The following is a 27,405-nucleotide window of genomic DNA, read 5'->3' as shown; positions in this document are numbered from 1 at the left end:
CATTCTTGTCTAGTTCCTGATCTTACTGGAAAAGTTCTAAGTTTTTGCCCATTGAATATGATGTTGGCTCTAGGTCTCTCAATATATGGCCTTATTATGTTGAGGAGTGCTCCCTCTATTCCCACTTTGGTAAGTGTTTTTTATTATAAATGGGTGCTGTACCTTATCAAATGCTTTTTCCGCATCTATTGATATGATCATGTGATTTTTGTCTTTCATTTTGTTTGTGTGATGTATTACATTTATTGATTTGCAAATGTTGCATATTTTAGACTTATCTTGTATTTTTTCTACCCCATCCCTGAAATCAGTCATTCCTCAAAGTAGCTTTGGTTTCTTTTATTGGAGAATGGTATGAAATAGTATCTTTGATTTCTTTTTTTCTTGAGCAAAGTAGGACCTCTATCATCTTTCACTTCACTATGATCTAGACCGGAGTTTGGCAAAGTACAATTTGTGGGTCAAATTCAGCCATGGCCAGTTTTTTGTACCACTCACAAGCTAAGAACAGTTTTTACATTTTGAAAAGTTTTTAATATATATATGAGGGGGACCAAAAAAACCTGGAATTTGTTTATAAAAATTATGTATTTATTCTCATATGTTTGAACTTGAGTTACCTTCAAAGTACTCTCCATTTCATGCAGTACAGCTATTGAGATGTTTTTCCACTGCTCAAAACAGTTTTTGAATTCATTGATTTTGATGCCTTTTGGTGCTCCTGCTATTTTTTTGTTTCACCTCTTCCACATAGGCAAAAAGTCTTTTGAGGACCTTCTTCATCCAGGGAAACAAAAAAAAGTCACTTGGGGCAACACCAGATGAATACAGAGGATGGGGGCACAAGGGTCACACCATTTTTAGACAAAACAGCACAGTGTAGGCAGGTGCACTCCTAAGTCACCCATCATAAAATGGGCAAATGTTGAAAGAGTCTTCCAAAAAATATTACTGAATCTAAATGCAGCCTCTTGTAACAACACCAGATGATAGAGTTGGGTTCTTACAACACTCACCTGGTGAGGGAAGTCTGTACCACAAGGGACCTGCCCTCCAGGACATAATTCTGGATTTTTGGGGTGTTCCCCTTATATAACAGAGACCTTATGGGGCCTACAAAGCCTAAAACACTTAATGTCTTGTCTTTTACAAAAATAGTTTTTTGACCCCTGCACAGATTCACTTCCATTTTCACCTCTAATTTGTTTTAGGGATCTGGAATTTTAGTTTCATACTATTACTGTTCTTATAACATTTAATAAATGTATAGTATGCATTACTCTTCACTAATAATTATGCTATAAATCAGTCATCTGCACACGCTATGTGCTGAGGGCCAAATCTAGCCTGCCACCTGTTTTTATGTGTCCTGTAAACCAGTTGAATTCTATAAATGTTTTCTTTTTTAAAATATATTTTATTGATTATGCTATTACAGTTGTCCCATTACCCCCCCCTTCATTCCCCTCCACCCTGCTCACCCTCTTCCACCCACATTCCCCCCCTTTAGTTCATGTCCATGGGTCATAAGTTCTTTAGCTTCTACATTTCCCACACTACTCTTGCCTTCCCCCTGTCTATTTTCTGCCTACCGTCTATGCTGCTTACTCTCTGTATCTTTTCCCCCTCTCTCCTCCTCCCACTCCCCTATTGCTAAACTTCCATATGATCTCCATTTCTGTGGTTCTATTCCTGTTCTAGTCGTTTGCTTAGTTTTTGTTTTTGTTTTTGTTTTAGGTGTGGTTGTTGATAATTGTGAGTTTGCTGTCATTTTACTATACATGTTTCTTATCTTCTTTTTTTCTTAGATAAGTCCCTTTAACATTTCATATCATACAGTCTTGGTGATGATGAACTCCTTGAACTTGACCTTATCTGGGAAGCACTTGATCTGCCCTTCCATCTTAAATGAAAGCTTTGCTAAATAGAGCAATCTTGGATGTAGGTCCTTGCCTTTCATGAGTTGGAATACTTCTTTCCAGCCCTTCTTGCCTGTAAGTTCTCTTTTAAGAAATCAGCCGACAGTCTTATGGCGACTCCTTTGTAGGTAACTGTCTCCTTTTCTCTTGCTGCTTCTAAGATTCTCTCCTTCCTTTTTATCTTGGCTAATGTAATTATAATGTGCCTTGGTGTGTTCCTCCTTGGGACCAACTTCTTTGGGACTCTCTGAGCTTCCTGGACTTCCTGGAAATCTATTTCCTTTGCCAGATTGGGGAAGTTCTTTATTATTTGTTCAAATAAGTTTCCACTTGTTGTTCTTCCTCTTCTCCTCCTGATACCCCTATAATTCAGATGTTGGAATGTTTAAAGATGTCCTGGAGGTTCCTAAGCCTCTCCTCATATTTTTTAATTCTTATTTCTTCATTTTTTTCTGATTGTATGCTTTTTTCCTTTTTCTGGTCCATTCCATTGATTTGAGTCCTGTGTCCTTCCCGTCACTTTGGTTCCCTGTACATTTTCCTTTATTTCACTTGCATAGCCTTCATTTTTTCATCTAATTTGCAACCAAAATCAACCAATTCTGTGCGCATCCTTACCACCAGTGTTTTGAACTGTCCATCTGATAGGTTGGCTATTTCTCAGTTGCTTAAAAGGATTGGTTCTGGGGCTTTCATTTGTTCTTCTGTTTGAACCATCTTTTTTTTTTCTTCTTTTTTTAGTCTGGTCACACCTGTTATGTATGAGGGGCAGAGCCTTAGGTGTTCACCAGGGCAGGGCAACCCAGTCACAGGTTGTGACACTGTATTTGGGGGCAGGGTCTGAGAGGTAACAATGGCGCTTGCTCCACTCTCTGTGGACTTCAGTCCCTTCTGTTGCTTCCCCCAAGCAAACAGGACCTTTCTGGTGCTGATTCCTGTGAGGGTGGGCTTGTGCACCCTGTGGATCTTTCCAACGACCTCTCCTGTGAGGCTGGGAGTCTCTCCCTGTGATTAAAACCCCACAGGTGTTTTCAATCAATGCCTCAAGGCTCTATTTCCGAGCACTGGGATCCTGGGTTGCACGCAGTGACTTGCTTCACAATCGCTGCCTTGCGGGGTCTGCCAGTTGCCACCCCTCGGCCTGGGTTTGCCAGCCACCGCTTGTGCGCCCAGGATCCACCCACTGCAGGCTTTAGCACCTGGTCCCAATGCTCTTTGTGCCACTCGACCCCTCTCCTCCTGGCTGCCGGACTCCGCCCCTCCTACCAGTCTGCATGAGCGTGTCTATTTTAACTCCTTGGTTGTCCAACTTCTATACAGTTCAATTTTCTGTCACTTCTGGTTGGTATTCTGTTTCTAAATTGTTGTTGTCCCTATCTTGGTTGTGCGAGGAGGCACATGGCCAGAAGTCTCTAAATCTATAAATGTTTTCTAAGGGATGAACATACAAAATTAAAATCGTATGCTCATGGGCTATTATAAGTGTTTGGCAACACTACCTATATGAAACATTTTCAACATGAAATATGTAAAATCTCAGTATAGATCAGCACTAAAAGATGAACATTTTCCATTAATTTTGATGCTGGAGAATACTGACCTTGAACTTCAGTTAAGTGAAATGTTATCTCCCTTGGGAAAAAATTCTATTCTTCTCATTCATATATCCATTACAAAAACAAAAATTATTCAAGTATAATATCAATTATTATACTTTGAATTTCATCTATAAAGGCTTTGTGGTAACTTTTTTCTCTCATTATATAAGAACCTATAAAATATCCTCATTTTTGCCTCTTAGACCACAAAGCTTAAAATATTTACCATCTGGTCATTTAAAGAAAATGTTTGCCAACCCCTGATTTGAAGATACAGTTGAAAGTTCATGTTTGAAAGGTATATAGAATCAAAATTATACTTGCCATGCACCTAAGCCCACCTTAAGTCACCAAAACATCTACACTTCAAAGCTCAAAAACAAGAACCAACTTTCTGGCTTTTCTTTGTACTTTAGCTCTAGCCTGCATTTTCTTGGGAGGGTACACTCCAAGGATAAGATTGAACAGGTGTGATGCGTTGATGAATTACTCACTTGTTTCTTTCTCTATTACTTTCCTGTGGCTCCTATAACAAATTACTACAAACTTGGTGGCTTAAAACACAAATGTATTATTTTAAAGGATTTTTAAAAAAATTTCTACTGGTTAGAGAGAGAAACATCGATTTTTATTGTTCCACTTATTTATGCATTTATTGGTTGATTCCAACATGTGCCCACAACCTTGCGGCATCAGGATGACATTCCAACCAACTTAGCTACCTGGACAGGGCCAAATTTATTATTTTATAGTTCTGGAGATTCGAAGTCCAAAATGCATTTCACTGGCCTAAAATCAAGGCGTCTGCACAACTGCACTCCCTTTTGGAGCCCCTAGAGGAGAATCAGTTTTTTTGCCCTTTCCAGCTTCTAGAGGTTGCTTGCATTCTGCCGGTCATAGCCCCTTTCCATCTTAAAAGCTGGCGGATTAGCATCTTCAGCCCTCTCTTTGTCTCTGACTTTAGTCTCCTCCTCTTTATCTCACTTATAAGGACTCTGTGGTTACATTGGGCTCACCCAGATAACCCAGGATCTCCTCATCTCATGGTCACCTGAACAGCAACCATAATTTCATCTCTAACCTTAATTCCTCTTTGATCTGTAACATGACATATTCACAGGTTCCAGGGATTAAAACATGGAGATCTTTAGGGGGGTCATTATTCTGCCTACCTTACTGTATGTGTTCTTTGAACACGTATCATTCAGTATTCATAAATTCAGTATATATGGTATGACTCCACTGAACTTTCATATTTTATTGCTAGTAATGCCATTGTTGTTTATTCCATAATAAGTATTATCTTTCACAGAATATTTGGTTGGTATATTTTCTAAGTCCTTGTAGTTCTGGAATAAAAAATCTTTTTAAAATTATGATAAACATTACATAAAATTCAGCAGTTTGAACATTTTTCACTGTACAATTCACTGGCATTAATTACATTAACAGTGTTGTGCAACCATCTCCACTATCCATTTATAGAACTTGTTTTTAAGATTTTATTTCTTTATTCTTGAGAGAGGGGCAGGCAGGGAGAAAGAAAGGGAGAGAAACATTGATATGTGAGAGAAACATCTATCAATTGCCTCTGGCATGTGTCCCAGCTGGAGACTGGACCCACAACCCTGGAATGTGCCCTGATGGGGAATCAAACCAGAGACCTTCAGCTTTATAGGACAATGCCTAACCAACTGAGCACATCGGTCAGTTGGTTAGGCATTAACCAGAACTTAATCATCACCCCAAACAGAAACTCTGTACCCATTAAACAATAACTCTGCATTTCCCTCTCCTGCTAGCTCCTGAGAACCCCTGTTCTACTTTCTGTCTCTATGAATTTGCCATGCTAGCTACCTCATATAAGTGGAATCATACAATATGTAGCCTTTTGCATCTGGATCATTTCACTTAGTGTAATGTTTTCAAGGTTCATTCATGATGTAGTATTTGTCACAATTTCATTCCTTTTTAAGGCTGAATAATATTCCATTGTATGATATATAACATTTTGTTTATCCATTCATCTATTGATGCAACACTTGCATTCTTTCTACCTTTTGACTGTTGTGAATAATGCTGCTATGAATATTGGTGTACTGTATCTGAGTCCCTGTTTTCACTTCTTTTATGCATATACCTAGGATCAGAGGGTAACTGTATGTTTACCTTTTTAAGGGTATTTCTTAATTTTTAAGAGCTTTTTAAAAATTTTTTGAAATGTATTTCTTTTTAGAGAGAGGGTCAAGGAGGGAGAAAAAGGAACAGAAACATTGATGTTTGAGAGAAACATTGATTGGTTGCCTCTTGCACACACTCCAACCAGGCACAGGGCCTGGAACACAGGCATGTGCCCTGACCGGAAATCAAACCAGTGACTCTTCACTTTGTAGGATAATGCCCAACCAACTGAGCCACGCCTGTCACAGCAGGAGCTTTTTATGACTTAATAAAGGTCATCCCATTATGTGTAATACAAGTTTCAAGTATTTTCTATGTCATTTGTCTTTTTTTTTACTTTGCTTTTGGTGTGTTTTGTTTGTGTGCAAGCTTTGTTGTTTTGCTTTTCACCATTACATAGTGGAATATATGAGTCTTTTCTAGCTTTTGGATTTTGAGTCATTGTTATATTGTTAGGTTTCCCTATACCTAGATTACACAGTAACCCATTGTTAACCTAAAAATAAAACACTTTTCAAAATGAGAGCTAATGGACACTGGGAGTTGTAATTCAGGCAGAAGCCCAAATAATGTCCCCAATCAAAAGACATAGGCAATAGATATTTACGAGAATGGAAAGGGGAACAATTACATCAATATAAGGAAGGCATTTCTGTTGTTGTAGATAACATGACATGGAGATAATTAATTCTAAACAATGTTTTTAGTTTTCAGTCCAGTAGCCATTGTCCAGTAGTTCATAGCTGCTTTCTTATTATTTTTGCAAGGCACAAAGTTGCATAAGCCCAGTCCAGAGATTATTTTGTCCTGTTTTAAGATTCCAAAAATTTGAGATGTAAAATTTACAGGCCAGTTTCTCTGGCATGGCAGCTCTGGCTCCCTTTTAAAGTGGCTTTGTTTATATTATTATTTACATTTTCCCCTTTGATCAAGATTTTTCCTTGAAAGCATCACTGATCAATTATCAGAAAACAGCACTGATCAGTTACTAAAACCATAGTTGGTCCTCCATTGTCAAGTGGCTCATGATTCCATTATCTGTCTCTCATTGCCAGTAAGGCTTATTCTTGGTATGTCATGTCCCATGTAGAAGGAAAAGTACTTTGTGTTTTTTTCCTTAGGAGCCTTCCTTTGAGCAACAAGAGCACCAGAACAGAAGAAGGCTTCACCATTATGGCATTTTAAGGGCAAATATCTATAGTTTTTTAGGGTTTTTTTAAATATGAAATCTCATAGGCCTTAGTGATCATCTCAGAATGTTGAACAACCATTATCAGAGTGTGTCTTTATAACATTGAGTTGTATAAACCAAACAAAAATTTGTAACAGCAAAAGTTTTTACAATAACAAAATGTTAAGTCCAATTTGAAGAATGGGTCTGAACCAGAAGGTAGATAGTTGAACAAATTGAAGAAACATGAGGTGTTAGTGAGCATTGTATTTAATCATTTGGCTTGTATTCAGATTTTATCTAGTTTTATCTCTGTTCTATCAGAGGTGTTTTATTTAAATACAATAAGAAGTATAATAATAGAACAAACCCTACCTTGCTTGGCTGGGATATGGTCCAGAGAAATTCTGTTGTCTACTATAACTCTTGTAAGGAAATTTAAAGATTTTTTGGTTGGCTATTACTGCAGTAGTTATAATATCTGCCCAAGGCAAAAATACTTTTTTAAATCTGGTACTTTCACTGTGGCTCACATCATCACCAAGCATAAAACATCCTTGACTATGGGTGTAACTAGTTGTACATTTTGACCTGTGAAGTAGATTTAAAGATGATGTCCAATGTTATCTTTTTAGACAGAAGTTGAGAGGAAAAGGGAAATAACTATTATAGTGAGTGCTTGGCCTTTTATGTATTTTGTGCACTAAAGTGAGGGGAAAAGGCAAAAAGAAAGGTGCAGATTATACAGGCCTCGTCCAGAATCTTGGATTAGACATTCATAACAGATGTTACTTGTTTTGTTAGTAGTTTAAAAATTTTTAAATCCTCTGTTGGTTGAGCAGTTTAGTTAGGTGTAAGAGCTTTCTTTAATTGGGAAACATGAATCCAAGCGTCAGCATCTTTAAATTTGGTCATATATCAATCAGTTAAGAGTACCTGAAGTTTTGTATTTTAGAGTCACAGTCTTTTCCATGAAAATCTCCGAAGATGAAACATCTTTGTAGAAACATTTTTGTAAAAACATCAGGGTAAAATAATAATTGTCTGTAAATGACAAAAGACTTAATGGATTTGGTGAGAGTTTACATACATATGTACATACAAATAATATAATTGACTTAGTTATCTATTTTAATCTTACTTAACTATGTATATTTTGTTTTATTTTTAGAGAGGGGAAGGGAGGCAGCAAGAGAGGGAGAGAAACATCAATGTGTGGTTGCCTGTCATGTGCCCCCAACTAAGGACCTTGCCCACAACCTAGGCATGTGCTCTGACTGAGAATTGAACCAGTGACCCTTGGTTCACAGGCCAACACTCAGTCCACTGAGCCACACCAGCCAGGGCTGTATAATTTTTTTTAAGATCTCTCCTCCCAGAACTGTTTGTAAGTATGCACACCTTTTGTAGCATACATGTATTTTTCAGTTTTTGTTTTTTCAATTTTAAAGTAATTAGTCTACAGCCATACCACCCTGAACACACCCGATCTCTTCTGAAGTAATTATTTTACTCAAAGACAAAACTACTTTTTCTTTTTTTACCAAAAAAGAAACCCATATACTTCATATCTTTCTTTATATAAGAAAAAGTTTTTTCTTCAACAAAAGCACATCTTTATGTTTCATACCTTTCTCCACCTAAAACATACATTTCACTTTTTATATATAGTTATTTTGTTTTTTATTATATTTTAGTAGTTTTGTAGGAAAAATTATAGCTTTTTTTACAAATCAATTTTGTAAAGGAAATTATGCAGAAATTTGTCTTCTTAAAAGGCCAATTTTTTTCATTCTCTGTGGGCAATGTTTTGGTTAGTTCCTGAGTGTTAATATATTAAAGACATGGTAAGAGTTACAACTTTAAGAGACAGAGAAAGACTAAGTTTTCTGGCATTGTTTATTTGACAATCATCTCATGTAATTTAACATACTAAATAGGCCTGATTAGTTTACTTTTTTCTTTTATAAAGAGAACAAATCTTTGAAATGATCTAGGCCTTCTTTTGAAAAACTCCAAAGTTTTTAAAAATCTCAAGAGTCAAAGAAAAAACTTTAGTTATTTTAATCTTGGCAAACTTGTCAGACATGTCAAAAATTTTTAAATTTTTGGTCAAATAAAATCATAGGTCATTGTGGAACAATACTTGAGTTACTTAACCAAAGTGACAATAAAAAATTTTAAAGACAAATACGGAAGATTACATAGTTGTAAGCAAAATTTTAATTTTTTAATATTAAGACTCGGTATACTGGAACAATTAAAGACCTGATGATAAAGAGCACAGGAAATCATTTAAATAAGACAAAATCTTTGGGTCTTTTTATAATCTCATTCTGTTGCTGGTGGAAATGGTGTCCTTTCAGACAGTTTGGAGAAAAGCATTTCCAGAGACTCGGGTGTGGAAGGATGATTTAGTGGTAATCGCTAAAGGACTGCAAGTCAAAGGACTGCCCCTGGATTCCCAGTGTCTCATTGCCATCTCTCCCACTGTGGAAAAAATCCAGCTTTATCAAGCCCAGTACAGAGGTCCAGAGTGTCTGTGCCATTGTTTCAGTCCAGTTCAGTACTTACCCTCATCCATCTAGCTTAGTCTGTTTTCCTGGTGGCACTCTGGCTGACACAATGCCCATGCCTAAACTTGGAGCCCATGTAGTCGGCTGTGGGCCCCACACAGCTGCTAGAGCCTCATGGCTGCAATGGAGAGAGAGCACGTGAATAAACAGGGAGAGTGCATGTTACCAGGTGAGACAGACAAATTGAAGGAGCTTTGTTAAGTTGGATTACATTATTTCCAGCTTGGAAAGGACCAGCCATCCTTTCAAACTAACCAATGAACTTCCCAATCTTTCACGGGCTTCTGCTGGTTCTTCTCCCTAACCAATCCATTTTCTAGATCTTCCAGGATTTTGTGTTCCTTATCTAGTCTGATCCTTTTTCCAGGCTAGAGAAACAGGCCTTTACAGTCACCATCTTGGTTCCTACTGCACATCCCTCAAAGTGAAAGTACCTCCCCCTCTGCCATCTTGGCTTCTACTGGGCATGCACCCAGCAGAGCAAGTTCCCCTGCTGTTTTTAGTCCTCCCTGGGTAATGACCCTTTCTGCCTACTTGAAGATTAAGTCCCGAGAGCAGAAGATGCAGCAGCAGTCTCCTAGACTGTGTGAATGAATCATTGAATGCTATAACCTCCTAGTAAATCAAGCTTAATGGAATTCTGTAACTTCCTAATAAAGCAAGTTCAGTATCTGATTCAGATTCCCACTTTATTAAACTTAATCTTTGATTCAACTCCCTAGTTTATTTTGCTCAATGTCTAATTCCCTTTGATCCCTTTCTTTATTAATAACTAGCTAATTACCTATGCTAACCAGAGTATACCAGTAGTTCAGGAAAATTTGGGTTTTTTTTTTTTCAGGAGAGAAATAACGTGTTAGCTTTACATAACTATATCATTGATATTAAAGATTAATTTTTCAAAAATTCTTATATATTGCCCTGGCTGATGTGGCTCAGTTGGTTGGAGTGTTGTTTGATTCCCAGTCATGGCACCTACCTACATTATGGATTTGGTCCTCAGTTAAGGTACATACAAGAGGCAACCAATCAGTGTTTCTCTCATCAATGTTTCTCTCCCCCTCTCTGTCCCTCCCTTCTATTGTCTCTGAAATCAATAAGGATGCCCTTAGTTGAGGATTTTGAAAAGCCCGTATATATTAACAACTTAATTTAAGCTAGCTTAATACATAAGGTAAAATTCTGAAATAACCAGGACAAAATTTTTATTTTTGTTTTTTAATGAAAAACTACCTTTATATATTACATCACTTTTACTGAAAATATATATTACTTTTATATCAATTATATGATAATTTTAAGACTTGCTTGTTTTAATTTAATCAGTTTAATCATTTTTGATGAACATTTTTTAGATCATGTGATACTGAAAAACATTTGGGTTAGTTTCTATTACATTTTTTACATTTCTGTAAGTATTTAATTATTGAGCCAATTAGCCAGCTTTTTTGTATGCCAATTTTATTTTTTTTTTCTGGAGGTAAGTACACTTACACACACACACATACATGCACACACAGGCACAGCCAGAGACTTGATATTGATAATTGTATTTAGAAGAATTTATTTTTGGACTTCTGGCCAAGATCGAAGTGTAGGTAGACACACAGTGCCTCCTCACACAACAAAAAGAAGGGCAACAACAATTTTAAAACAAAAAACAACCAAAACTGACAGAAAATCAAACTGTATGGAAGTCCTACAACCAAGGAATCTAAGAAGACACACTCCTCCAGACCAGTAGGAGGGGTGGACATGGGCAGCCGGACAGAGAGGACTTGTGGAAAGGAGGCGGCTGGTTGACCCTGTGAGGCAGCAGATTGTGGAGCAGAGCAGGCAAGGCTGCAGTTGGCCATCAAGACTGCAGTGGTGGCTGGTGGCATGGACGATCCCACATTTGTGCACAGATAAACTGGGAGAAACAATTGGGGAGAAGACAGACCACACAAATCCAGAGCTCCAGTGCAGAGAAATACAGCCTCAAACCACTGATTGAAAACACCTGAGGGGGTTGAGGCAGCAGCAGGAGAAACTTCCAGCCTCACAGGAGAGTTCGTCAGAGAGACCCACAGGGTCCTAGAATGTACGTAAACCCACCCACCTGGAATCAGCTCCAGAAGGCCCCAATTTGCTTGTGGGTAGTGGGGGAAGTGACTGAAATCCTGCACAGAGCAAAGCAAGCACCATTGTTCCCTCTTGGACCCTTCCCCCACAAATAGCGTCACAACTAACCGACTGGGGTTATTTCACCTTGGTGAATATCTAAGGCTCCGCCCCTCACTACATAACAGGCACATCAAGACCAAAAAAAAAAAAAATGGCCCAAATAAAAAAACAGATCAAAGCTCCAGAAAAAAATACAACTAAGTGGTGAAGAGATAGCCAACCTATCAGATGGACAGTTCAAAACTCTGGTAATCAGAATGCTCAGAGAATTGGTTGAATTTGGTCACAAATAGGATGAAAAATGAAGGCTATGCTAAGTGAAATAAAGGAAAATATACAGGGAACCAATAGTGATGGGAAGGAAACTGGGACGCTAATCAATGGTGTGGACCAGAAGGAAGAAAGAAACATTCAACCAGAAAAGAATGAAGAAACAGGAATTCAAAAAAATGAGGAGAGGCTCAGGAAACTCCAGGACATTTTTAAACGTTCCAACATCCGAATTATAGGGGTACCAGAAGGAGAAGAGGAAGAGCAACAAGTGGAAAACTTATCTGAACAAATAATAAAGAAGAACTTCCTCAATCTGGGAAAGGAAACAAACAGACTTCCAGGAAGTCCAGGAAGCTCAGAGAGTCCCAAAGAAGTTGGTCCCAAGGAGGAACACACCAAGGCACATCATAATTATATTAGCCAAGATAAAAAATGAAGGAGAGAATCCTAGAAGCAGCAAGAGAAAAGGAGACAGTTACCTACAAAGGAGTCGCCATAAGACTGTCAGCTGATTTCTCAAAAGAAACCTTACAGGCAAGAAGGAGCTGGAAAGAAGTATTCCAAGTCATGAAAGGCAAGGACCTACATCCAAGATTGCTCTATCCAGCAAAGCTTTCATTTAGAATGGAAGGGCAGATCAAGTGCTTCTCAGATAAGGTCAAGTTCAAGGAGTTCATCATCACCAAGACTGTATGATATGAAATGTTAAAGGGACTTATCTAAGAAAAAAAGAAGATAAGAAACATGTATAGTAAAAGGACAGCAAACTCACAATTATCAACAACCACACCTAAAACAGAAACAAAAACAAAGTAAACAACTAGAACAGGAACAGAACCACAAAAAATGGAGGTCACAGGGAGGGTTAGCAACAGGGGAATGGGAGGAGGAGAGGGAGGAAATGGTACAGAGAATAAGTAGCATAGATGGTAGGTAGAAAATAGACAAGGGGAGGGCAAGAATAGTATGGGAAATGTAGAAGCCAAAGAACTTACATGTATGACCCATGGACATGAACTAAAGCGGGGGAATGTGGGTGGGAGAGGGTGTGCAGGGTGGGGGGGAAAGAAGGGAGGAAAATGGGACAACTCTAACAGCATAATCAATAAAATATATTAAAAAAATTTCTTACTGTTTGTCCTCCCTGAAACCTGACAGATATTTCAAAACATTTAATAACTCTATGTTCAGAAATGTGACATAATTAAGTCTAATAGAATTTTTTAAGTCTTTTCAGCAACTCCCAAAGACTTTCTACTGACATCAGAATGGCCATCATAAACAAATCAACAAGCAAGTGCTGCTGAGGTTTTGGAGAAAAGAGAACTCTAGTTCACTGTTGGTAGGAATGCAGAATGGTGCAGCCACTGTGGAAAACAGCATGGCATTTCCTCAGAAAACTCAAAATGGAACTGCCTTTTGAATTGGCAGTTCCACTGCTGGGATTATATTCTAAGAACCCTGACACATCAATTCAAAAGAACCTATGCACCCCAATGTTCATAGGAGCACTATTTACAATAGCCAAGTGCTGGAAGCAACCTAAGTGCCCATCAGTGAGCGAGTAGATAAAAAAACTATGGTACATTTACACAGTGGAATACTATGCAGCAGAAAGAAGGACCCTACCCTTTGCAACAGCATGGATGGATATGGAGAGCATTATGCTAAGTGAAATAAGCCAGGTGATGAAAGACAAATACCATACCATCTCACCTATAAGTGGAACCTAATCAACAAAACAAGCAAGCAAGCAAAATATAACCAGAAACTGAAATAAAGAACTGACAGTTACCAGAGGGCATGGCGAGAGGGATAATGGGGGAAAATAGGAAAAGGGTCATCAAAGAACATATAAAAAGAACACATGGAGAGAGCCAAAGGGAGTAGGATCGAGGGTGAGGCAGGGATGGATGGGGTAGGGGGAGAGAGTGTTAAGGGGTAAATGGAGACAACTGTCCTTGAACAATAATAAAAAAGAAAGAAATGTAAACAGTCCACAACTGCCTGTTACTAAACAGCAAAAGATAAAAATAATAGCCCTAGCCAGGTGGCTCAGTTGGTTGGGGCATTGTCCTGGACAACAAAAAGTTGTGGGTTCAATTGCCCAGTCAGGGCACATACCTAGGTCAAAACCTAGGTTTGATTTCCAGTTGGGGCGTATACAGGAGGCAAATGATCAATGTTTCTCTCTCTCACCCCCCTTCCCCATCTCTAAAATCAATCAACATATTTAAAATAAATAAAAACACAGATGCCTGAAAAGCCTCCCTTGCCTAAGCAAACCCTTCCTCTTCATTCTCCTTTAAAAAGACCCATTTATCACCCTGGCTAGTGTGGCTTAGTGGACTGAGTGCCAGCCTGAGAATCAAAGGGTCAATGTTTTGATTTCCGGTGCAGGCACATGCCTGGGTTGTAGGCTACGTCACTGGTTGGAGGTGTGCGAGAGGCAGGTGATCAATGTATCTCTTGCACATTCTTTCTTTCTCACTCTTTCTCCCTTCCTTCACCTCTCTATAAAAGAAATAAAATCTTCAAAAAAAAAAACCAACCCCATTTATCAAGGACAAGTAAAAATCTTAATGTCACAGCCACCTAAACAAATAAACTTATTACAATATTATAAATTACTGCTCCCCTCCATTACCTGTCTTATGGCTAAAAGTAAATTCTTTTATTTATTTTAAAATATATTTTATTAGTTATGCTGTAACAGTTGTCCCATTTTCCCCCCCTTCTTTCCCCCCCACCCTGCACACCCTCTCCCACCCACATTACCCCGCTTTAGTTCATGTCCATGGGTCATACATGTAAGTTCTTTGGCTACTACATTTCCCATACTATTCTTGCCCTCCCCTTGTCTATTTTCTACCTACCATCTATGCTACTTATTCTCTGTACCATTTCCTCCCTCTCCTCCTCCCATTCCCCTGTTGCTAACCCTCCCTGTGACCTCCATTTTTGTGGTTCTGTTCCTGTTCTAGTTGTTTACTTTGTTTTTGTTTCTGTTTTAGGTGTGGTTGTTGATAATTGTGAGTTTGCTGTCCTTTTACTATACATGTTTCTTATCTTCTTTTTTTCTTAGATAAGTCCCTTTAACATTTCATATCATACAGTCTTGGTGATGATGAACTCCTTGAACTTGACCTTATCTGAGAAGCACTTGATCTGCCCTTCCATTCTAAATGAAAGCTTTGCTGGATAGAGCAATCTTGGATGTAGGTCCTTGCCTTTCATGACTTGGAATACTTCTTTCCAGCTCCTTCTTGCCTGTAAGGTTTCTTTTGAGAAATCAGCTGACAGTCTTATGGCGACTCCTTTGTAGGTAACTGTCTCCTTTTCTCTTGCTGCTTCTAGGATTCTCTCCTTCATTTTTATCTTGGCTAATATAATTATGATGTGCCTTGGTGTGTTCCTCCTTGGGACCAACTTCTTTGGGACTCTCTGAGCTTCCTGGACTTCCTGGAAGTCTGTTTGTTTCCTTTCCCAGATTGAGGAAGTTCTTCTTTATTATTTGTTCAGATAAGTTTTCCACTTGTTGCTCTTCCTCTTCTCCTTCTGGTACCCCTATAATTCGGATGTTGGAACGTTTAAAAATGTCCTGGAGTTTCCTGAGCCTCTCCTCATTTTTTTGAATTCCTGTTTCTTCATTCTTTTCTGGTTGAATGTTTCTTTCTTCCTTCTGGTCCACACCATTGATTAGCGTCCCAGTTTCCTTCCCATCACTATTGGTTCCCTGTATATTTTCCTTTATTTCACTTAGCATAGCCTTCATTTTTCATCCTATTTGTGACCAAATTCAACCAATTCTCTGAGCATTCTGATTACCAGAGTTTTGAACTGTCCATCTGATAGGTTGGCTATCTCTTCACCACTTAGTTGTATTTTTTTCTGGAGCTTTGATCTGTTTTTTTATTTGGGCCATTTTTTTTTTTTTGTCTTGATGTGCCTGTTATGTAGTGAGGAGTGGAGCCTTGGGTATTCTACCCGGGCGTGGTACGAGAATTCTTAAAGCACCTACTCAGATGGCCAGAAGGTTTTTTTAAGATTTATGTAGAAATTGTCTTTTGGAAACTTTTGTTTTTCAATTAAGATATGTATTTTTTTAATATTTTTATTTATTAATGTTTTTCAAATATGTTATTTATTTATTTATTTTTAGAGAATGGGGACGGGAGGGAGATAGGGAGAGAAACACCAATGTGTGGTTGTCACTTGCATACCTCCTACTGGGGACCCAGTCTGCAGCCCAGACATGTGTCGTGACTGGGAATCTAACCAGGACCTTTTAGGTCACAGGCCCGCGCTCAGTCCACTGAGCTACACCAGCCAGGTATCAATTAAGGTATATATTTTATTGTCCCTGAGAGTTTTGGATTTCTGTCTTTATGAAATTTTTTTATGACAACATAACAGATAGAGACAAGAAAAGGAAACAAAAGCCTGCAAAGTTAAATAAGTACTTACCCATCAAAGAGCCTCCTGTAGAGCTGTTCATCACCCCTAGGGCACTTGTTACAAGTGTGGGCTGTGAAAATTCCCTTCTGAGAAAAAAACGATTTCCCATGCAGTAGTAAACTCCTAGGATATCTCCTGACTTGCTGGCACCTAACAGTCACTCCCCACTCCAGGAAAAATCCCTCCTGATCTCAAATAAAGGCACCTCAACAGCAACAAAAAAAAGAAAAGGAGGGATGTTCAAATATAAGAGGACTTCACAGTCGAAGAGACAGCAGTCCATGGGAATGGTGACCACAAAAGAGGCTCTGCAGTTAGCATAGCAGGTTCAAGGAAATGTTGGACCATGCAGATGATGCCATTTTAGATCCTATTTACTACACCAGATATGTGAATTTAAAAATAAAAAGGCCTTTTGAAGAGTTATCAAAGTGTTTGAGTTCAATAAAAATATTTTTGGGGCTTTTGCCTTAATTAATGATTCCCATTCCCAAATAGCTATTCTTATCGATCTCAAATAAACACTGTTGTCTCTCAATTCAGAAAGCCATTTTATTTTTAAGTTAACACCACTATGTTTTTTTTTAGTATTTATATGGTTTCTATTTTAAGAGTAAAATAAAACTCAATTTTGAGTTGTTTGGGGTGTTTGGTGGCATAATGTATGGATCCACTTTTATCTTTTATCTTACCCCAATGTTATTTATTATAAAAACTATTCTTATCCCCTCTGAGATACCACCTTTATAATAAATTTAATTGTCATATAAACTTCACTCTACTTCTGGCCTTTCTGTTTGTGTTCCATTGGTCTATCTCTAGAAACCAATATTTATTCATCAAACAACCCATTAGTAAAAGCCAATTATATGCTAAATTTCTGTGACAATAGCTAAAGAAAAAGGCATTGTTTCTGTGTTTCAGGAGACTCAGGAAAAAGAAAGCAAACAGGTCAACAGATAATAAGTAAATGAAAATGTAATTACAACTGATAAGTTACAAGATGTGAGAGAGAATCAAGGTGTATGCCTAGGGTTATCAGGCTGAGAACTTTTTTGAAAGTGCATGTTTTAATCTGAGTCCAGAAGGATGAGAAAAGCAGTCATACAAAGAGTCCAGGATTCCTGATAAATGAAAGAACATAATGGAAAGAACCTGAGGTATAAGATGGGAAAGACCTAGGGTTAGTCTAGATGCTTGAAGGAAGCCTGTGGTTTTGGTACGTAGAAGCGGGGGAGGGGAATGTTCAGTATGAAGATGTACTGTCCTTGGTTGAGACAGAGTGACAGCAATGAAAATCAGTGACCTGCTTTGCCAAGAGCCCATGGACATGTGTTTAGAATTAGTGCAATGGGAAGGCTGTGAAAAGCTTAAGCAGAGATTTTCATTTTAAGTGGCATCAGCAGTGTGTTAGAAACAGTTGAAAATATAGATGCCTCATTTATATGAAATTCCAGAATGGGAAAATTCAAAAAGACACAATTAGTGGTTCCTTACCATTATTGATTTTCAGGGGCCAGAGGAATGGGGAGTGACTGCTCAATGAGCACCAGATTTCTATTTGGGTTGATGAGAATTTTCCACAACTAGATAGTGGAGATGGTTACATGATGACATTAGGAATGTATTGTAAACCACTGAATTGTTTTAAATGGTTAAATGGAAATGTTTTATGTTATATGAATTTTACATATAACTTTTAAAATATAGACAGACATGTATGTATACACAGGCACATGCACAACACACATACTTTAGCCTTACTCCTCAAGATTTTGATTCAGTCTGGGATGGTTCTTGGACATTGGTATTGTTAACAGGCTTCCAGGATAATTCTGATTCCTATCAAAATTGAGAACCCCTGGCTTAATCTGTCTTCATGCCCTCTGACATCATATAAGCGCTCATATTTGAGCTTTCATGTGTTTGTTAGAATTGCACAGTAATATCTGAGATTTCCATGGTCACTAGACCAGTTCTGTTCCATGGGCTGGTAAGGTTGGGACCTCCAGGCTCTTGACTCACACAGGAAAGAATTCAGGAACAAGTTCGAGTCAGAGTGAGTGAGAGTAAGAGCAAATTTTATTCAGGTAGAGACAAATAGGATTCCTGGAGTCAGGATCAGGGGTTGAGTGTCCTTTTACTTCCCTGGCTGCAAGTCTCACAGGGCATTGCTGGGAAGAAGTGAGAGTATGCATGCATGTGGGCACAGATGAACTCCTAAATGAGTTGCATGCTAGGTCAGTCCATCCTTGGGATTTTGTATGTTTCCAAGGGTAGATTATTTCTGAACTTTGTGGCAATAAATTCTGACTCCATCTTCTGGTTGGGAGGGACGTTGTCCCTAATGTGGTTCTTCTGAAAGGGTCATGGCATTCATCCCTTTAGCCCCCCTTCTACTTATGGTGTCGGTTTTCATTATGGGTCTTTCCCTGGTCAGTTTTTCCTTCATCTTAGATTGATCTGGTTTTAGCCAGTTTTTGTTGTTGACTTCTGCAACCACCACAGCAGGAGTTACCTGCCATAAAGTATTTCCGTATGATCATGGATAGAGCCTGCAGTTCTGGTGAGAGGACCTAGCAATGTGGGCCTGTGATATCCACTCCTCCTTCCTCATTCCACTTAGGGAGTTTTCCCTAACTGCTTTCTATCCTGCCTCAGTATAAGCCATTCACCCTTTATGATCATTATTTTCACTTTTTCTCTCTAGTCTACTATAGAATTATTTTTATTTCTCTTAGGAGAGGAGAACAGCTTGTGTTTATTTATGTTTTTTATTTTTCAGACTTGGAGTCCATATGTGAGAAATTTCCTCATAAAGATATTTTAGAAGTAAAGGCACTCAGTGGGGAGCTAATGGAAAGCCTTAAATGCTGTGATTTTGAGAGCGCTAGTTTTAAAGAAGACTGGGAATACAAACATCAACTTGAAAAACAAGTAAACAACGGATGTTATTTCAAGCAAGTGAAAATCACATATGAAAATATACCCACATTTGAGCATCATACATCCCTCACTCTACATCAGAGCAATGAGATTGGCAAGAAACTAATTGAATGTAATGAATGTGGGAAAGCATTTAGCCGTGGCTCACACCTTATGCAACATCAGAAAACTCATACTGGTGAAAAACCCTTTGAATGTAAGGAATGTGGGAAGGCCTTTAGTCGAGCCTCACACCTTGTTCAACATCAGAGAATTCATACAGGTGAGAAACCTTATGACTGTAAGGAATGTGGGAAGGCCTTTGGTCGTTCTTCAGAACTTACTCTACATCAGAGACTTCATACAGGTGTCAAACCCTATGAATGTAAACAATGTGGAAAAACCTTTAGACAGCATTCACAACTCATTCTGCATCAAAGAACCCATACGGGTGAGAAACCTTATGTATGTAAAGATTGTGGGAAGGCTTTTATTCGTGGCTCACAACTTACTGTTCATCGGAGAATTCATACAGGTGCTAGACCCTATCAGTGTAAAGAATGTGGGAAGGCCTTTAGACAGCATTCACAACTTACTGTGCATCAGAGAATTCATACTGGTGAGAAACCCTATGAATGTAAGGAATGTGGAAAGGGCTTTATTCATAGCTCAGAAGTTACTCGACATCAAAGAATTCATTCTGGGGAGAAACCTTATGGATGTAAGGAATGTGGAAAAGCCTTTAGACAGCATGCACAGCTTACTCGACACCAGAGAGTTCATACTGGTTACAGACCCTATGAATGTAAGGACTGTGGGAAAGCCTTTAGTCGTAGTTCATACCTTATTCAACATCAAAGAATTCATACAGGTGACAAACCCTATGAATGTAAGGAATGTGGGAAAGCCTTTATTCGTGTTTCACAACTGACTCATCATCAGCGAATTCATACTTGTGAGAAACCCTATCAATGTCGCGAATGCGGAATGGCCTTTATTCGTAGTTCACAACTTACTGAACATCAGAGAATTCATCCTGGTATCAAACCTTATGAATGTAGAGAATGTGGGCAGGCCTTTATTCTTGGTTCACAGCTCATTGAACACTACAGAATCCATACTGGTTAGAAAGCCTTGAATATTAGGGATGTAGGAAAACCTTTATATGGAGTTTACACCTGACTTAATATTAGATAAAGCCTAATGTAGTATAATATCAGAAAATCTTCATTTGTCATATCCATTGTGAAACATCAGGCACCTCATGCCAGAAGAAAATTTAATAAATGTGAGGATTATTTTTGCCTCACTCTCACTGTTTACTATGTATCAGAGAAATTATGGTGAAAAAAATATGAATGTAAAACATCTCTGTTACTACTCAGAATGTATTAAACTTCTGAGAATTCCTAATAGAAAATGACTGTATTAGAATATTTTGTGAATGTGCCTTTTGCTGTGGCATGTACCTTAACTTAATATTATTTCATTTCTACAAGTTACTGACTGTATAGCATTGGGCCAATTATGTTGTCTCTCTTTTCCTCAGTTTACTTATTTTTAAGCCGTGATAATTATACCTATCTAATAGAGTTTTTGTGAGGACTGTCAGGTATTTTATATAAAGCCTATGCTGAATAAATGGGTATTAGCTATTAATCATTAATAAATAGTGTTACCATTAAGGAGAGCCTTGTGAATGTGTCAAATATCAAAATGCCCTTATTACCACTTGTGATCATTCATTCTGAAAACCAGTAGTAAAGTACATGACAAATATTTCATTCAAAGGGTTAGAAATGCAAATTAGTGCTGGGTACCTATAGCTATCTGTTCACAACACCCAAGTCAATAAAACATTGTCTCCTCTGTCTTTTAACTGAAGAAAAAAATCAGAAGATTAGAAGTTAACAGAAAAGTAGCCAAAAGAAATCTGCCATTTATAAAACTAAGTATACCTTGATTTCAAGAAAAAACAAAAGTAAAATTACAAAACTAGAAATGAATGACACTAAATTCTACATATCAAAACCAGTACATTGTAGCCAAAGTCATCAGAAGCCAAGGATAGAAGGTAGGGGTTTTGTTCTTCAAATATTGATCTTCAACACCCAAGTCATTGCAAGTCACATACCAAGCACATTGAATGAATGGTCAACTCTAAAAGTTAGGAAAAAATTAACACCTAAAACCCAAGACAACAGAAAGAATGATTATTGAAAATAAAAGAAAAAGTAAAGTAGAAAATGGTAGACTTAACCTAGTGGTTGTTTATTTAATAAGATATATAAGATGATCGACAAGTCTGATCTAGAATCAACACATTTACTATTATGAATGAGGAAGGGGCAGATTCTTTTTAAGTAGTTCCTATGCATGACTTTATCCTAATATATTTGAAGTCTAGAGAGAATGGGTTTTTACAAAAATATCAAAATTGGTTCAAGAAGATGTACAATACCTGAATAAATTAGTGATTGTAAAAGGACATAAAAAGTCATCAAAGTCTCTACCCCTTCAGAGAAAGTAGTTACACCTACAAAAACAAAGGATTATCTGCCAGTTCACTTTCAAGGCTAAATAAAATTATGATTAGAAAAAAAAAACTTTGACAACAAGGATAGCTCCCAAAAACAAATTGTATATGGTTATCATTTGTAAAGATTAAGTAAAATTTCTTCTAATTTAATCCAATCTGTTAAAATGAAAAAGTAATTTTAAATGGACCATCTAGGATTTCACCTGTTCTGAATTAAGTATGTCTTTAGAATTTTGGTATTATAGCTGCAGGTGATGACAATGATGGGGAGAAGAGCCTTGATCCAACCCCAATGACATTTGGATCAGGACTTGTGAATATGAGAAATTTTAAGAAGTAGGTCCCCTCAGCCCTTGGGGCAGCCAGGCAGTGGTGGGGGCGGAGGGGCTTGTTGCACTCCAAATACCATTCACTTCAGAAATCTTGCATGTTCCATAAAAGCATATACATGTGCCACAAGGGATTAGAAAGCAGTGTTTTGCATGCCATTTTTTAAGGTGGTTTAATAATTAAGATGTACAGTTGGAGGGGCTCAAAGCTATGACATTAAAAAGTCATACATGAATAGTTAATACACATGCACAAGATAAAATTTTTAAAGTTATACAATTTTAGTATACAGGCATAAATCTCCATACTATCTGTGCCCCCTTTTCACCGCATTAACTACTATTTAGTAATAACTGGTATCAAGGTCTTGTGTATACTTCTTCACTTTTATGTTTGCATAAGGCTATACATAACACTAAGAATTTACAAAAATGGTAGCTAATCCCTATACATTGCTATTTTTACTTATCTATACACCATGAAGATTAGGCCGTATCAATACATACATAATCCTTATTTTTAACAGCTGCATAGTATTTCGTGTTTGGTTTTATTATTTGAAACCTTACTAATTTCATTTTTATTACTTTTGCTCTTTTAAACAATACTATAATAAATGTCTTTGCACATAAATCTTTAGAAGTGGAAGTACTAAATCAAAATGTGTACACTTTTTTAACTTTATTGTGAAAATGTGAACATATATAAAAATACACAGAATATTACAATGTACCCCAAAGCCCCCATCACCAGCTTCAGTAATTATCAACTCATGGCCAGTCTTTTTTTTTTTTTAAGATTTTATTTATTTTTATTTTTAGAAGGGAAGGGAAGGAGAAAGGGAGAGAAACGTTGGTCATTTGCCTCTCGCACACCCCCAACCTGGAATAGAACTTCCAACCCATGCATCTGCCCTGACCAGGAATTGAACAGGCAACCCTGCAGTTTGTGAGATGACAGCTAGCCCACTGAGCCACACCTGTCAGGGCATAGCCAGTCTAGTTTTATGTGTAATCTTACTCTCACCTCCATGTTACACATAACCTCCATGTTACAATATTTTTGAAGTAAATCCCAGATATATTATTTCATCCATAAATACCTCAGTATGCATCTCTAAATACTATATCACAACTTTAGAAAAGATTTTCAAGTTTTTTAAAAAATTGACAATACTGCCTTAATGTCATTACATATATGATAGTGTTTTCTAATTATTTTATGTCAATTTAAAAAATGTAAAAAAATTTGAATTACATAAAATAAAAAAAAACAATGTCCACAAATTACAATTGATTGTCATGTCTCTTAAAGTCTCAATCTAGCATTCTCCCGTGTCTTTTTTCTTCTTGCAATGTATTTTTTGAAGAAACAAAGTTGTTTGCCTTATAGAATTTCCAGAGCCTGCTTTTTGTTAGCTGCATCCTTGTGGTGTAGTTTAACATGGCTTCCTATCCTGTGTTTCCTATTAATTGGTAGTTGGTATCTAGAAGCTTAATCATACTGAGATTAAATTTTTTTGTTAAGACCACTTACAGGTGATCAATATTAAGAGGCACAATATTTAGGTGTCTTTCTTTTTATGACTTAGCAGCCACTGATATTCAATTTATAAATCCATTCATTACGGATTGCAAAATGATACCCTATTATTTACTCTTCCTTTGTTAGCTACAATATTTTTATGAAGAAAACCCCCTTCAACTACCATTTGGTTACCCATGTTACAGTAAGGAAAGGCAAGACAAATGCTTCTTTCTTACTTACCCTTATTGATTTTTAAAATAATGAGTTGGCTCCCTAGTATTTTGCATGGTAATCAGTGAGTTGGGATGAGAGGGATGAAGTATATTTAATATGTTTAAATTCATTTAACCTTATTGATATTCAAATTGTTCCATGTGTGGTGTGTGGATGCCTCTTTCATTTGGCTCCTGTATCCTTTTGAGATGACCACACTAGTCTTTAAAGTTTATTATTATTATTATTATTGATCTGAGAGAGAGAGAGAAATCAATTTGTTGTTTCACTTACTTATGCATTATTTGGTTGCTTCTCATATGTGCCCTTACCAGAGATCAAGCCTGTAACCTTGGCATATCGGGACAACACTCTACGCAACTGAGTTACCTGGCCAGGGCTAAAGTAGTCTTTAATTGCTTGCTACCGGTCACAACAAGATATGCCACACTCATCTTTTTCATTTCCTGCCTTTCACCTTGAAGTAACCATTTCCAAGGAGTTCTCTTTCTTTTTAATATTTTGGTACTTTCCCAAATTGTATTTGGAAACTACATTGTATTGCTAGGAGTGCAATCTCACAGTCCTGGTTGGACATTTTTTAGAAATATATACATTTTAAGAAATATATACATCATTTAATATATACTATTTTATATACATTGCTCAAGTGCCTTCAAGAACATTATGCATCTACCTGAAGTAAAAGATCCCAAAGCACCACATTTTTCGAACCCTGGAGGGAACATTTATTCTGAACATAGACCATTTAATAAATGAAAATAGAAAAGTCATTTTTGTTTTCACTTCCATTCCTTTGATTGTGATTAATGTAAAGATGACCATTTATTTACCTATTTATTGACCAATGGTATTACATTTAGCATGGGCCTAAAACATAGTAGGTACTCAATAAATATTTTTCAATTGAATAAATTATACATAGCCTTTGTTCACTTAATATTGGGATAGTCATTTTTCTTATTAAAATAACTATTTTTGAGAGGAATAAATATGTATAAAATTCCTAGCACAATGTCAGAAACTCACCAACTATTAATTCCCTGCCTTCTTATTTGCATATATTGTCATTTATGTCTCTTTTTTTTAACTTTAACAGATAAAGAAATTGAGAGTCAAAGAGATTAAGTAGCTTGTCTAAAGCTTCTTAAGTAGAGAATCCTAATTTCAAGGACAAGGGCAGCAGAGGGTAGAGTGTCATGTATACAGCTTTCAGAATGTATGACTGAAAAAATCTATCAGTTTATAAAGGAAAAAAAAAATGCAGTCCTAATATAGAAAGTGGCAAAGATATGAAAGAACTTAAGAATTTTTAAAAATATTTTTGTCTTTACGAAAAGTAAAAATGTTCAAATAAAAGAATACAGAGAACAGAAAAATTAAAAACATTTTTATTTCAATGTTTCTGGTTATATTTTGCTTGCTTGTTTGTTTTATTGATTAGGTTCCACTTATAGAGGAAATCTCATGGTATTTGTTTCATTACCTGGCTTATTTCATTTAGCATAATACTCTCCAGTTCCATCCCTGCTGTCACGAAAGGTAGGAGCTCCTTTTTTTCTGATGCATAGTGTTCTGTTATATAAATGTACCCTAGTTTTTTTACCCACTCATTTACTGGTGGGCATTTAGGTTGCTTCCAGCACTTGGCTATTGTAAATTGTGCTGCTATGAACATTGGGGTGCACAGGTTCTTTTGAATTGGTGTTTGTTGTACTTGAACAATACAATAAATAAAAATAAAAACATTTTTAGTACCTTCACCCAACCACAAATGTGTTCATTTCTTCAATGTCTTTCTAACTTCTTTGGTTTTAAATATATATACTTTATTATGGAAATCTTCAAAAATATACAAAAGTAGGAAGTATAACATCTATAAATATTTCAATAATTATCTCTACAAGATGCTTTTTAATTGAATTTATTGGGGTGACATTGGTTTACAAAACCATACAGGTTCCAAGTGGACAGCTCAAAACATCTGCACACTGCATCATGCATCCATCACCCCAAACAAAGTCTTTCCATTCCCATTTTACTCCCATTTGCCCACCTCCACCTACCCTCCCCCACCTCCCTTTCCCTCTGGTTACTATCACCTTCTGTTGTCTGTGTCTTTGTGATATGTATGGTGGGGGGGGCGCGGTTCTTAATCATTTTACTTCATCCACTTCTAGGATGAAGTGAAAATATATTCACTTCTGGTATTTGAAGTCATGAAAGGCAAGGACCTACATCCAAGATTGCTCTATCCAGCAAAGCTTTCATTTAGAATAGAAGGGCAGATAAAGTGCTTCTCAGATAAGGTCAAGTTAAAAGAGTTCATCATCACGAAGCCCTTATTATATGAAATGTTAAAGGGACTTATCTAAGAAAAAGAAGATAAAAAACATGTATAGTAAAAGGACAGCAAACTCACAATTATCAACAACCACACCTAAAACAAACAAAAATAAACAAAGTAAACAACTAGAACAGGAACAGAACCACAAAAATGGAGGTCACAGGGAGGGTTAGCAACAGGGGAGTGGGAGGAGGAGAGAAGGGGAAAAGGTACAGAGAATAAGGAGCATAGATGGTAGAAAATAGGGGGAGGGCAAGAATAGTGTGTGAAATGTAGAAGCTAAAAAACTGATGACACATGGACATGAACTAAAGGGGGGGAATGTGGGTGGGAGAGGGTGTGCAGGGTAGTGGGGAGTGAAGGGGGAAGTGGGACAACTGTAATAGCATAATCAATAAAAATATTTTTTAAAAATATATTCACTTCTGGGAATATATCCTAAGAAATCTAAAGGTACTTTTTTTTATCATTTTTTATTGTTCAAATACAATTGTCTCCATTTCCCCACCTCCACTTTCCCCTGTCACACCCACCCCCACCTCCAACCCTCAACCCTACCCCACTTTAGCTTTGTCCATTGGTCCTTTATACATGTTCCTTGATGACCCTTTCCCTTCTTTCCCCCATTATCTCCCTCCCCTCTCCCCTCTGGTTACTATCAGTTTGTTCTTTATTTCAATGACTCTAGTTATATTTTGCTTAATTGTTTGTTCATCCAGTCCCCCAACACCCTCCCCTCTGACAACTGTCAGCCTGTTCCCTGTGTCCATGCCTCTGTTTCTATTTTGTTCATCAGTTTATTTTGATCATTACATTCCACATATAAGTTAGATCATACAGTATTTGTCTTTTCCTAACTGGCCTATTTCACTTAGCGTAATCATTGCCAGGTCCATCATCCTGTCACAAAAGGTAAGATTTCTTTTTTATGGCCAAGTAGTATTCCATTGTGTAAATGTACCACAGCTTTTTTATACACTCATTTACTAATGGGCACTTGTACTGTTTTCAGGTCTTGGCTGTTGTAAATAACACACAAGAATAAACTCAATGCATAAGAGACTTAAATGTAAGTCACAAAACTATAAAATCATAGAAGAAAACATAGGCAGCAAAATTCCAGACATCTCTCCAGAGCAATATAGACCAAGGAAAACAAAG

At 37.2% G+C, this 27,405-nt stretch overlaps 1 protein-coding gene across 10 annotated transcripts in view; it reads left to right on the top strand.

Moving 5' to 3' along the window:
* Positions 1–25,583, top strand: part of ZNF565 (zinc finger protein 565) — a 58,898-nt gene extending 33,315 nt beyond the window's left edge. For all 10 annotated transcript variants that reach the window (XM_045846788.1, XM_045846787.1, XM_045846781.1 and 7 more), the window contains one exon: positions 19,128–25,583. In XM_045846788.1, coding sequence (XP_045702744.1) covers positions 19,199–20,395 — 1,197 coding nt within the window. In that variant the 5' untranslated portion in view covers positions 19,128–19,198 and the 3' untranslated portion in view covers positions 20,396–25,583. The remainder of the gene's footprint in view (positions 1–19,127) is intronic.
* Positions 25,584–27,405: the final 1,822 nt, after the last annotated feature.

The sequence above is a fragment of the Phyllostomus hastatus genome, unplaced genomic scaffold, assembly GCF_019186645.2.
Source record: "Phyllostomus hastatus isolate PE091 unplaced genomic scaffold, TTU_PhHast_1.1 phas_contig_5, whole genome shotgun sequence".
NCBI classification, from domain to species: domain Eukaryota; kingdom Metazoa; phylum Chordata; class Mammalia; order Chiroptera; family Phyllostomidae; genus Phyllostomus; species Phyllostomus hastatus.
This window is presented reverse-complemented; position numbering and strand designations above follow the sequence as displayed.